A 14,413-nucleotide genomic window follows, 5' to 3' on the forward strand; every position below is an offset into this window, starting at 1 on the left:
AAATCAGCAAGTACAGATAGCTTTTACTGGGCTCCTATATCTGGAATTAAGGTTTTAATAACCTATTAGAATCCTAACGGGTCTTAAACTTAAACCGGTTAGTTTTAAATGAAAATTACGGTTTCAACGCACGATAAGGCGAAGACCTTTTTAGAATGTGGTTTTGACCCGACAAGCTTGCATGCTTGTTTAATATGGGTAACTTAATCACATTCTGGATTTTGAGACAGAAATGATATGGTTTGACCCGTTCCGACTAAAATGGGTAAACTAGTTACATAAGCCGATCCGAACGCGTAAAGTGTGTAACGAGTAACCATAAGAGTCATATACAAGTTTCCTAAGTTAATATGCCTTAAACATGTTGTGATATCAGTAGGATACCTTCCATTATGCCTTAAATGGTTTTAAACCAAGACTATGCCTCATAAGGGCACTTTGGTCATTTTAAAGGGTGTAAAAGAGTTTAAATAATAACCTGGGTTACTGACGTGACCGTGTCGTCCCGATCAGTCAAAAACCCAATTAAACCTAGGTAGCTAGGGTAAGTCGGGTATCGTATCCACGAAGAGCATGTGGTCAGTATCACACTAGTTGTTCGATTAGCCAAATTTATTTACAAACAAATATGCAAAATAATTATGAAGCTTGCTAATTTTTATTTTTAGTTTGTTTAGAAAAATTATTAGAAACCACTAATTAGAATGAGTAAAAATAACAAGTTAGAAACAAGGGTCACACCCGGTTCGACAACTACAAGACCTAGAGTTTCTATACGTTAGACTTAATTTAGTTGCATTTGATTATTAACGGATTTAGTATTACGGGGCTTAGGTGTCAAGAGCTATCAACGTCATAGACAACGGACCGCACTACACTTCGTTACCAAGAACATGTAAATCCTAACCTATAGCAAGGCATAATTGCACATATTCATTTCACAAAGTCAAATTTAATAACTCATTCGACAATTCATGAATCCAATACAAATGCAAGACAATTGATATAAGTTTCAAATGGTTAAATACAACTAGTCACAAATTAAATCATAAACAAATATTGAAACCCTAGAATTCTTACAAAGTCTACACCGGGGTGAAACCCTAAGAGATTAGCCGCTCATGATGCGTGACAAATGCTTCATATGGTCGATGGTGTTGAGTGATGCAATTGAGAGCCGGCTGCCCTCTCGTAACCGTTACACTATGTTCCCGAGTCATTTAACAGGGGGAGGTGAGGGGAAGGGAGGGGAGAGGAGGGGAAGGAAAATTTTCTCTCCAATTTGGGAGGATGAATATATGGTTATATTTGGTCATATTTTCCTCCCTTTTCCCTCCCCTCCCCTTGTTAAATGAAACTCGGGAACATGGTTTTTAATATCTCCATCTCTTTTCCCTCCCCTCCCCCTGTTAAATGAGTCTCGGGAACAGAGTGTTAGTCTCCCCTCCAATTGTAACTCCTCCTTTCGATGATGATGTATCTTGATGTTGGTCATCCGTTTTGAAAACTCCCAATTAATTCTATACGGCTGCCCAATAATCGATGATGACCCCTGTCCACAAGCCCACTTGTGATGATAATGATTTGTTGACAAGAGAGCCCAAGCCCACGATGATGATGTAATTGATCGGGATGTCCTTTTTTTATGATGCTTATGTTTGTTGACTGAAACTTCCTTATCTCCCTAGAAGTCTGCGTACAGCCCACCTACAAAAGTCCACCTCCCTCCAAAACAATTGTCTTTCATGTGAGTAGGCTGCCCACATGTGCGGCCCAATATGTGTGTATATGTTTGCAATCTTTTTGTGAATAAACAATATTCTCCTCAAAGATAAATGTTGGCTGCCTTGTGCACGTGATGGTGATATATGATGTTGACTACAAAATAAATATTTTTGTAGCCACCAAAATCCTTTCCCCAATGATGTCTGCCAATCATGAGAAGAATTCATCATAATAAGAACTCATTAATTGATCCCATGTGCCTCCTTTAATTCCTCAATGTTTGACTTGATTCTTCTCTTCCTAAATCACGTGTATGGCTGCAAAAATTCTCACAATTTGATGATGCATTAAATGTGTTCACATTAAAATTAACTTTGCACCCTTCTCAACCGTAAGCCACAAGTAGGAGCTGCTGTGAATTTTATGAAGCATCAACATCAATCCGTAAGTTACGGTTTTAAAATCGTAACCCCCGCGGCAAATCACAACCTCCTTTCCTTTCACTTTTACAACTTTCAACTAATGACAATTAAGCCCCTCACTTTAGTAGTCTTTATTTCCTTTGTATTCTCACTATATTAATCTTTCAAATAATGACACCAAAGCCCTTCAACTTTAATGTTTCATATTTCTTTCAATTCCGAGCTATTATTCAACCCGAAACATATCCGAATACTTCCAACAGTTGCATTCATCAATCTCACACGATCCATTTTATCTCTAAACCCCGCATCTTCACCAAATTATGCATTCTTATCTGCGAACATACAAACACTCGCAATGAAACAATTCCAAGCATATAATCATATAAAATAAGCTAAACTACACAAAATCACCCGTTAAACACCCATGTTTCACACCCTACATCAGTTACTGGTCTGACTAAATCAGTAAATATACTTAATTTACTAAGTTATAACAGTAGGGTATCAAATATATGTGAAACTTATTACTTATAACCATACTATGCTCCGTAGGGGCATTTTAGTAATTTCACATATGCTTAAAGGGTCAAAACTGACATTCTGAGTTTAAAACATTAGCCTACAGTTAAGATATGAAAATTTACTGAATACATCAGTAGGTTTCAACCCCATATGCTTTAAAAGGTTCCAGCACATACTTATGCGTTAAAAATGCTTAAAAAGGCGATTTGGAGCCGTTTCCGGGTTTTGTATAAAAAGCTGATATTTCTAATATTCCAGAAGACTCAAAATAATTTATTTAACATATTGAATCAGTAGAAAAAGGTTTGGGGTCAATAGAGTTTATAAAACTCATTTTATAGCCCAAAAGGGCAAAACCGGCATTAGCCGAATTAAGCTTAGAACACTAAGTTATGCTCAGCCTAAAATTGAATAAAAATCTTTAAAAATCCCAAAATTTTATTTTATAACAGTAGGTATAAAGTTTTGTATAAAAATTTGGGTTTAGATAGGCTATATGCAATTTACGCCATTTAATTAATAAAGAAGCTTCTAATTACGCTAATGAGCATAACTCTTAATCTATACCTCAAACTGATCTCAAATTTCAGGTGCAAGCTTATAAATCAGTAGATAAGGTGTCTACCCTTTTACATTATCAAAAATCATATTTTAAGGTCATTTGGGCATAATGGTTAACATATAAGCATTTAACGGAAACATGCATGTGAATAGGATCTCTAATGAACCAAGTTGTATAACCACAGGGGGTTATACTAACATGTATATAGGTCCAAAAGAAGCTCTAAGGCAATCCTAAACTTGGCTTAAACGGGTCAGAACTGAAAGTCAAAGCAGAAGTCAAACTATGCGACTTTCGGTTCCAAACCGAGCCTAAACTGAAAATTGTCAAGTTGAACATGTTGGGACATGTTCTTACATTAATTACCAAGTTATTTTAATGATCAAACAGGTTGCATGTATCCTACATTGCTAATTATGCATTAATTTGAAAATAAGCATTCTGTTAACTTTTTAAGATAAGCTTTGACTCGACAATTAACATAGTTAGAGTGGGAATTTGAAAATACCCTTTTAAGGGTTTGTTTCCCACATAATTACCTACTCAAAGGTATTTTTAATTCGAGATATTACTGAGTAATTATTGACTAATCTCGAAGTCAAACCTTAATTACGACAGTTTGACTTTTAGCTAATTAACTAAGCTAAAATGAATTAAGAAAGGTTAAGGACACTTACAAGAGTCCTAATTATGATTAGGGACCACTGAGAGGCTTGCTTGCTGTCCAGAGAGCTCCAGAAATAAGTTGTGAACTTTTGCAAGTGAGTGTTCAAATGGTTACAACTTCAAGTTCCTTATATAAGGATTTTAATCTCACAAGATGATGCCACAATAGTCTATACTTGTCATGAGATGTTTACAGGTGCCTCCTATGCATGAAAAACCATTGGAGAGGCTTCTGGTATAAGAAAACAACTGATTTAAGTCGGTTACAGACCTGAACTGGCACCTGTCCACATTTTCTGTTACTGGCACTCTGACGTGGGCCGCGTAAGCCCATAAGGGGCTCTTACGCGGGCCGCCTGGCCTGTCAGAACCAGCCAAACAAGTTCCAACTTTGCACTTTTGGTCCCTGGTCCTTTGTTACGTGGTTTTAAGTCCCAATTTTGCTATTTCAACCCTCTAACTTGATTTTTAAGGGCTCTAGGACTTTTACTAACTTAGTTAAGTCCTTGGCTAACTTTGTGAACACTCATAAGGCCTTAGAATTCAATGTTGACGCTTTCAACCCCTCGTACACGAATTTGATCATAACTTTCTCATACGATAACGAAACTTTATGAAATTTTTACCACATATTATAGTGAGCATAATTTATCGTTGCAATGCTTCGGGTCTGCTAAAAGGTCACTCAGAGGTATACTTTGCACATGTTGACACATTTAGCCCATGTAGTTTGTAATTTCTCACTTTCTTTCATATTTGGCTTCGTATCATCCATGATTTATTCATTTGAAGGTACAAACATCTTGTAGGGCTATTTTTAAATATATTTATCCATCGTTGACACTTTGGATCCTTATATTCACATAGTTTCCCCATTTGTCAACATTAGTCCCTCTAAAGTATTCTTTCACACGTTCAGAGCTTATGACACGTGTTCATACATTATTGGACATGAATTTTCAAGGTGTTACAGTAACATAATTCGTTAAAAGAAAAAAAATACAAATGTTTGATCAAATTAAACTATTGTTAAAATTTCTGGATATTACACGCCACCGCCGTCACTCGCCACCGCCGTCACTCGCCACCGACGTTGCCGCCACCCACCTCCATCCCCACCACCGCCGTCGCCGCCATCCACCATCGCCGTTGCCACCTCCGATCACTGCCACCACCCACCTTCGATCATCGTCGCTGCCACCTCCGATCACCGCCACCGTCGCCACCCACCTCAGCCATCTCTATCAACCACCACCACCCACTGCCACCACCGCTACCACCTACCACCACCGTCACCACCGCTACCACCTCTGACCACCGTCGCTACCCACCTTCGCCGTCACCCACCACCACCACCACCACCGCTATCACCACCCGTCGCCGTCTCCACTTGATGCCGTCTCCACTCGCCACTGTCTCCACCGCCACAACTGCCACCTATCACCGCCCACCATCGCCGCCCATCATTGACCACCGCCATCCGATTTTATTCCTTCATTTTTTCTCGCATACCAAACAACAAAAACTAATGGTTCATTCCACTTTCACATAGTAACCAAACAAAACATTGAATGGTATTGATCAATTCCATTACCTCATTTATTCCATTACCTCATCTATTCCATTCCCCCGTCCATTTCATTACCCCGTCCATTCCATTACCCCATACCAAACAGACCATAACTTCTCCCACCTAAACCTGCAACTACAACCTATTGGTGAATATGGTGGTGATTATGTAAAGTAGAGGTGTTCGCCGGTGTTTACGGTAGTCGGAAATATGAAGGGTGCGGTGGCGGCGGCTAGTTTTCAACGGTGGTCATTAATCATCACTCACCATCTCCGCAACACGACACCGTGACCAACGTATATCGGACCGACGACCAGCTCCGCCTCTTCCCTATCCCCTCCGATTGACAAAAACCACATCTCCTTCCTTTTGCTTTCCGACAGCTATAACCGTCCCCATGATCGCACATCGCCATCACCACTGCACACTAAAACCCCTCTTCATATCTTGGATTCGTATACAACATGATGATTATGACCGATGTGGTTTGGGGTTTTCGTGACCCTCTATTTTTTTATGAAGTCTTATAAAAACTAGTTGTTGCAGGTTGATATATTATTAGATTTGTTGGTTTTGATTGGATCTTGAATTTTTTAATAATTTTATGGTTTTTGTATCCTTTGTATCTTTTATTATTAAAAGTCATATAAAAACTAGTTTGGGGTTACTAGGTTTGATAGTAGACAGTTGGGTGGTGTTGGTTCTCACAGGTGCAGGTGGAGTCGGTGGTGGTGGCGGTGCTAATGGGTCGTCGGAGCTTTTAGCTGGTGGTAGGGTGCAGGGGCGCATGATTCAAGGGGCGTGGAGGGGCGCCCGACCCTCCAAACTTTTCGGTTAGTAGTGTTATGTATGTATGTTTCGTATAAAGTTTTGTAGATATATACGTTTTCAACCCACAGGTTTTTATAAAAAGAAAACTTTTAGGTATATACGTTTTTGACCCCCCGGTTTTAATTTTTTTATTTATATAGCCCAAATAAAATATTTAATTAGCTCAAATATTATATAGCCCAAACCATTATATAGCCAAAATTAAAAGCCCACTCTATCAAAACAAAACCCAAATTCGTTTAATTTGGGAATTTCGACCAGAATAGAAGTCCGAACTCAGGTCTCAGAAGGGGGGAAAATGCAGCCGGAAACAAAAGCCAGAATTGCTAAAATTGCTGCTATTGCGCTACTTATTGTTGTGGTCTTGTACTGTTATTCGACATCTTCAATCTTCATAAGGTTAAAGATATGTGTTTTTTATCGTTAGGTTTAATTTATGGCTACAATTTATGTGATTTAGGTTGAAATTAGGGGTGAAATTGGTCTGATTTTTTTGCCCTAAACTTGTTGAATCTTTCTATAACTACGTATAATTTTATATGTTTAATCTTATTGTAATTTGATTTAGATAGAAATTAGAGTTTGAAATTTAGGGTGATTTGTTAAATTGTTTTGTTATTAGATTATGTTATGGGGAAGAATTGAAAAATCTTAAAGGAAGAGAGGCAGAACTATAATTCTTCATCCAGGAGAACCAGGTACCCACCTTCCTCTCTTTTTTTTAATGTTTTGGTGTCTTTGTTCATTTGTTTATTAAACAATGTTTACATTTTAATGTTTGAGAACGTTTTTTTTTATATTAGTGTTTGACCCGACCTGACCTGAATCGAATCACAAACGTCCGACCCGAACATACACCTCGAAACAATGCGATAGAAAATTTTTTTAGATTCGGTAACTTCCGAACCCCCGGTAGAAATTTTCAAGCTTCGCCACTGGTAGGGGGCACCTCGTTTCTTCATTGATGAAGAAGGGTGTGTCCTAGTAATAATAATAATAATAATTTGTATTGTTTCAATATGAATATACAAAATATCAAACAAAAGAAATAGATAAATATAGGGTTTGGATGAAAATGGCAAAAACAAAAAGTTATATGTGAAGTGACGAAAATACCCTTGACTTAACTGAGGTTTTTGAACATGATTAGTGGGTTGGATCACAATGACAAAAAATGAAAAAATTAGGGACCAAAAGGAGAAAAAAAACTATTTGTACTAAAATGACAATCTGAGACAAAACTTAGGAACTAAGACAAAAGATCAAATACAAATAATTTTAACGTACAAAACGTAAGAACTGACGGTTTTGCTGAAAAAACACGGTGACATTTTGGTAATTATTAGTAATTATCAAAATTACTCTACAAATGATCCTGTAGAGTAATTTGATCTTTGTAAAGTAATTTTATAAAATGTTCTTGTAGGGTAATTTTGATCTTGTAGGGTAATTATAAAAATTACTCTACAGGTGTATCAAAATTACTCTACAAGTTTATCAAATAACATGCAATTCCAAATTACTCTACAAATGATCATGTAGATTAATTTTGGGTGGGGGTGGGGGGTTAGGTTTTTTTAGGGTTTTGGGGGTGGGGTGAGGGGGTTAGGGTTTTGGAAGGTGGGGTGGGATTAGGTTCTTTTTTGGTTTTTGGGGGTGGGGGTTTAGGTTTTTTGGAGTTTTTTTTTTTTTTTTTTGTGAGGTATAGTTTTTTATCAAAATTATTCTACTGGTACATTTTACAAAATTACTCTACAAGATCAAAATTACTATAAAAGAATATTTTACAAAATTACTCTACAAGATCAAAATTACTATAAAAGAACATTTTACAAAATTATTCTACAAGATCAAAATTACTCTACGAGCAAATAACTACAAAAATGTCACCGCATTTTTTCCTTTTTTCATGCTATTCGTACGTTTAGTACGTTAAAATTATTTGTACGGGAACTTTACTATAGGAACTTAAATGTCAATTTACTCACTGTTAAAACGATAGACAGTTTTAGAAAATGGGTTAAAAACAAATGATTTTAAAACGGTGTTTATAAAAAACTTAAAGAAAATACAATTTATATGTATATTTAAAATGTATTCTATTAAATAATAATCGTTTAGATAAGAAAATAATTAAAAAAAACTCGAGTAACTACATTAATAGTCATATTAAAATAACTTTGTAATTATAAAAAACAGTCCATAAGGTATATAATGATCTAATTACCCTTACAATTAATTGTAAAATGCAACCACAGGGTTGGTTTGATATGTCAAAAGATTTTTTTTATGTTGAAATGGTTAAACTACCTAAACCATAGGCATCAAAACAGTAATTTACTACTCTAAATGATTTAAAAAAAAAATCACAATACAAGAAACTATTTAATTTAATAATAATAAAAGAAATAACAAGTGCTTTATCCTCAAAAATAAATAAAATCCCGCACCCACATTTTCATCCACTCCTTGGTAACCGGCAGCCCCTCAAAACTATCTCCCCTCCCGCGTCCTTCCGGCCAACTCTCCAGCGACATTACGAAGAGATGAACAGTTCCCCACGGCAGCTTCCGGAAATCATGCAAAGTAAATGCGGATTTTGGAATGAAGTTTCATGATTCAAGTAGGATTCGATGGGTGGTTTAAGGTTTACCTACAATTTATCTTTTCTTCTTTATTCTTTATAGTTTATATATCTATACAAACACCCATCTCAATTCACATTACACATACGAATTTTTGTTCCTTCTTGACAATTTGGGAGTTTGGCCTACTGTTTTTGTGAAAATGGAAAAGAAAATTATTGAAAAAGCAGTAGTGGGTGTGAATCTGAATTTTTGTTCCTTGTCACTTTTTTCTTCCACTTCAGATGATATTGGAGCAGGAAAAAAACAGGATTATAGTATAAAAGTTATTTATAACCAACATTTCTGTTGATATTGGAACAGGAAAATACATAAAGTTATTTATAACCAACATTTCTGTTGGTATTGGAATAGGAAACTACACTGAGGAAATTGCATAAAAATGTGGCCGCTTATCTTGGCCCCGAGAGAAGAGATGACGACAATAACGTGAAATCTGATTTGCCTCCAACTGTTGGTTCCTGAATTCTTAGATCGGTGAAGTTGTAATTCAAGTTCGGTTCGACATTCATTCCTCCTTCCAACACCTTAACCACCGTTGACATTGAAGGCCTTTTCTTATAGTTTGTTTGTAAACACCATGCAGCCAGTTTCATCATCTCCAGGACTTCAGTTTTGTGTACCTGCATATCTTCACTGTGTTCGTCAACCATATCCAACAATGTTCCTTGCTCCCAGCATTTTTGAAAGACAAAGAGCAAGTGCCAGCTTTCTTCCGGCTGAGATCTGTCGAAAACTCTTCTTCCACATAAGATCTCCAAAAGAACGATCCCAAAGCTGTAAACATCCACCTTTTCTGTGATAATTGAGCTCCACCATTCTGGAGCGATATATCCAGGTGTTCCTTTTATGGTAGTCATCACTTCAGCTTGAGTTTTATCAATGAGCTTAGATAACCCAAAGTCGGATACTTTTGCATTGAAATTGTTGTCAAGAAGTATATTTTGAGGTTTAATATCAAGGTGCACAATTTTTTGCCTGCATTCTTCATGGAGATATGCCAAACCTTTGGCTATATCAAGAATGATTTTCTTTATGCACTCCCATTCAAGTATGTGCTCCCGAACTCCATGATAGATCCACTTATCTAATGACCCGTTACTCATGAAATCGTACACAAGAAACCGTTGTGATTTCCATGTACAGAATCCTCTAAGTCTAACCAGATTCACATGGTGAATGCTACCAATGGATTGAACCTCAGCTAGGAATGATTTCTTAATGTGTGAAAGACCTTCAAGGCATTTTACTGCAATCTTCGATCCATCTCCGAGAGTCCCTTCGAAAACTGATCCAAATCCTCCTTCACCAAGCTTTTTACTAAACTTCTCTGTGGCGGTTTTCAGTTCCTCATAAGAAAACCGAGTCGGCATTCCTGGAACTTGATCTAAATACTCTTCCTCCATTTCAGCATCCTTTTTTCGCTTGTGGACTACATACGTAACAAACCCTATGGCCACAACAAGTAGAAGCATAAAACTTCCAATCGTAGAGCCTACAATTTTTGCCACTTGATGAGACACATGATGTGTTGTAGCATTCTGGACTTTTATAAAAGCTGTAGCAGTATAATAACCTTGATCAACAGTCTTCATTGTAAATAGCTCTGAACGCAGAAAACATTTTCCACTCGAAGAATTCCAACCGTAGTGGTATAAAGCTGCTTTGCATGAGCAATTGTGTAGACACGCTTGTTTGCAAGTCTCAATACTCACCTCCTTCATGTCGGGAATATAGGTGAAGTACGTGACATTTTCGAGTGTGATAAAACCTTGAGTTTGTGTAGAATTACATGTGAGAGGAGTAATTTCATAGCAACCCAGGTTGGGTTGACGATCGTCCACTGGTCTAAAATATTCTATTCCAGGACAACTACATTGTTCATCAGTTGAGCAAATGGAATATCTTCCGCAACGCAAAGGATACTCACACTCTTCAACAGCATCACTTGTAACATCTGATACCATTCTCCACTCATCAGATTGAAACTCAAACACTTGCAAATGCCCATCTGGCATCAGTTTCATATACTGAGCTGGTGATACTCCTTGTATGCCAATCACTTTATCAGGATTACTTGGCTTGGAAGAATGAACGAAGAATGACAAACTCCCATTCAAGAACCGAATGTATTTTCTTTCTTTAATTGTATCATCATATGTGATATCCATTCTGTAATAGACTTGAGGTGGGTTTGATTCAATATAACCAAACAAACCTTCATTCGTGACTTGAAGAGAAAACATACCTTCTGAAAAGTTACTTGATGAAGCACTAGATTTCAGTTTTTGACCCTTATACAGCTTTTGGCCAAGTAACAAGCAGTCTGCTGGGTGATCAAAAGATTGCCAAACTAACGAGTCCCGGTCATCGAATAAGACCAGATTTCCAGTGTCAGTTAGGTACATGCCAGCAACTGATTTTCCTGCAGTGTTGGTGGTCCAAACTATGCTTCCATCTCCATCCCTAAGGACCAATTCTCCAGCTGCAGTGAAATTCAGTATTGCATCAATCCCGACCGGATGGTTTCTGTTGGCTGACCAAACAACTTCATTTGGGTTAGTGAAATTAGAAGTGTCCGGAGAAATGAATATGGCAAAGATGTAGTGGAAGGTTTTGTTGTCGTCTGTACAATTTCCTTCACAGAGAAAGCCACAGGCGAATTGAACCCCATTGGTTCTTCTAAGGAGCATGGGTTGGACATCTGAGTAATTGGTATCCCATGTTGTCGAAAGGTCTGCTGTATAAGAATATGATGGAAAAACTGTAGTAAGATCTTTTATCACTTTCCACTCTCTAAACTTCCATTCAAACACTTTCAAATGCCCGTCTGGCATGAGTTTCATAAACTGAGCTGATGATGCTTCAGGTATGCCAATCACACCAACAGGATCACTTGGCTCGAAAGTATCTATGAAGAATGATAAACTCCCATTCAAGAACTTCATGTATCTTCCTCCTTTGTTTGTAACTTTTCCATAGACCAACCATCTGTAATAAACAACCACACCTTTATCCGTGAGTTTAAGAGAATACATCCCTTCCCACGATTGCAATCCTTGACCTTGAAATAGCATTTGGCCAGGTAACAAAGAGTCAGTTGGGTCATGAAAAGATTGCCAAACTACAAAGTTCTGGTGATCAAACAACACCAGATTTCCAGTATCAGTTAGGTTCATGCCAGCAACCGATTTTCCAGCTGTGTCGGTCTTCCAAACTATAAATCCATCCTCTAGCACCAAGTCTCCAGCTGCAGTAAAATTCAGTATTGCATTTTCCCGGACGGGTTGTTTGGCTGACCATACGAATTTAGATTGCCCAGGGGATTCAGTTGACGGAGAAATGAATATGGCAAAGTAGTAAAAGGTACAATTATCTTCACAGAAGAAGCCGCAGGAGAATACAGCTACATTGGTTTCTCTACGGAGGATGGGATTGACAGCCGAGTAATTGGTGGTCCATGTGGTGGAAAGATCTGCTGTAGCTGAATATGATTCAGCAGTGGCAATGAGTGATAACATGAGAATTAGAAAAAAGGCAAAGAAGAAACTAGAAATATTAATCCTCATGATCAATGAACAGATGAACACCTCGATGAAGAATGCAATGAATCAATCTGCTATAAGTCTTCAACAAGCCAAGTCAATGTTATGGTTGACTCATTAGAGCTACCGTTTTGGACCAACCACTGTTGGAGACTTGGAGCCACAATTTTGTTATCATACTTGATAGTGTTAGCGATATAGTATGTATTGTATTTTGTTAAATATATTTGTTAGTATATATATTGTATTTTGTTAAATATATTTGGTAGTTTAAGTGTCAATATTAGCCAAATACAGATTAGGCCATTATGTATTTATATATATGCCAACTAGTTTAGTTTCCCGTGTGACACACGGGTATAACAAATAATATTTATATAAAGTTTAAAGCTATAACTAAATAAGATAACATATTAATGTAAATAAGTGAGAAATCTATACAATATATTAGAATTCACAAAACATATAAAAAATTCATGAATCTCTAAATATCTCCTTACATACAACATTGACTATTTTTATTTGTAATATTGTCGTCTCTATAAGCATAGTGTCGGTAGCACAAACTGCAAGATAATAAAAACGGTTAGAGTGTTAGACACAAAAAAGTTCCAAAACACAGCTTGTCAAAGTTAAACTTCTTGAGTAGCTTCAACGTGTCCTTCAACAGTTTGACAGGAAGAATTCCAACAAGAACACAGCTTCAAAGCTTCAGTGAGTCTAGCTTCTTTGGCAACAAACTTTGTGGAGCTCCACTAACTGAAACTAATGGTTGTAAACGTGTTAAAGCAGCAACTCATACAATAGGAGAGAAAAAAGAAGAGGATGGAGCAGATTGGGGGTTGATTATAAGCATAGTGGTTGGATTTGTTTGTGGATTTTGGATGATTATGGGTCCATTGATAGTGAGAAGATCATGGAGGATTGCATATTTCAGTTTTGTGAGTAATTTGAGGTATATGGTTTATGATGTTATACATAAGTATTGTTGTCACATGTTTTCTTGTTGATGTTGTAATATGTTTCATGCTTTACCTCAAATTGTTGTCACATGTATTCTTGTTGATGTTGTAATATGTTTCATGCTTTACTTCAAAATTTGAAAACTTTGTATCAAAACTGGATAATGTTATGTCGTCTTGTTTGTGTTAGTAAGTTTGTTCTTTGTATGATCATTTTCTTTGAAGCAGTAAAAAAGGTGTGAAATGGGATGCGGCAACTTAGGGGAAATTGAGGTAAATAAATTTGTAGGATAAAATATTACTCAACCATAGGTTTTGCATAGCTATGTTGGGGGTTTTATGAATCCTTATATTAATTCTTCGCTCCTCCAAGCTCTCCCGGCGTATGCTGGGACGATTTCAACTTCATAATAGTCTTCTTCTTCTTCAGCCGGTTCACTATCGTCATCAAGTTGTTGTGGTTCGCGGTATGCACGGACAAATTGGTGGATGAGATTGTTATCTTCTCGTGGGTCGACGTTGAAATGGTGGGTTTGAAACAACTGTGTTTGAAATTGTTGAGGTTGATATGGTGGAATGAAAGGTTGGTTTTGATACCGTTGGGTTTGAAATGGTGGAAATTGTTGGGTTTGAAAGGGTTGGTTGGGAAACGGTTGGGTTTAAAATGGTGGGATTGTGTTGGGTTCGTCTTGCAACCGAAATCTCGCCGGCTCGCCAAATTTAACTTGAACCTTCGGTCGTACGGGTTTTTTCTTCGAACCCGAACCTCGTTTGCTTGAACCTTCCATTTTGGGTTGAATTGTATTTTTTTGAAGTTTGAAAGATTCTATTTTTTGTGTTGGAAGAATTGTATTGTTTGGTATTTTAAATAATTGCATTGTGTGTGTATATATATAGCCAAATCATAAATAAACGGTCAAATTTTTTCACCAACGGTCATCTCAACGTTCCAAAATTTCA

General features: G+C 37.1%; 1 protein-coding gene across 1 annotated transcript; it reads right to left on the reverse strand.

The window, feature by feature from the left end:
* Positions 1–9,226: 9,226 nt before the first annotated feature.
* On the reverse strand, positions 9,227–12,848 carry LOC110907915 (G-type lectin S-receptor-like serine/threonine-protein kinase SD2-5). The gene has a single exon (XM_022152828.2). It carries the CDS (start codon positions 12,513–12,515, stop codon positions 9,339–9,341), a length of 3,177 nt encoding a protein of 1,058 aa, XP_022008520.1. The 5' UTR covers positions 12,516–12,848; the 3' UTR covers positions 9,227–9,338.
* Between the last annotated feature and the right edge of the window lie 1,565 nt (positions 12,849–14,413).

The sequence above is a fragment of the Helianthus annuus genome, chromosome 4, assembly GCF_002127325.2.
Source record: "Helianthus annuus cultivar XRQ/B chromosome 4, HanXRQr2.0-SUNRISE, whole genome shotgun sequence".
NCBI lineage: Eukaryota > Viridiplantae > Streptophyta > Magnoliopsida > Asterales > Asteraceae > Helianthus > Helianthus annuus.

Excerpts from the sequence above, each read along its gene's own strand:
- LOC110907915 (XM_022152828.2), bottom strand. The coding sequence starts at position 12,515 with ATGAGGATTAATATTTCTAGTTTCTTCTTTGCCTTTTTTCTAATTCTC.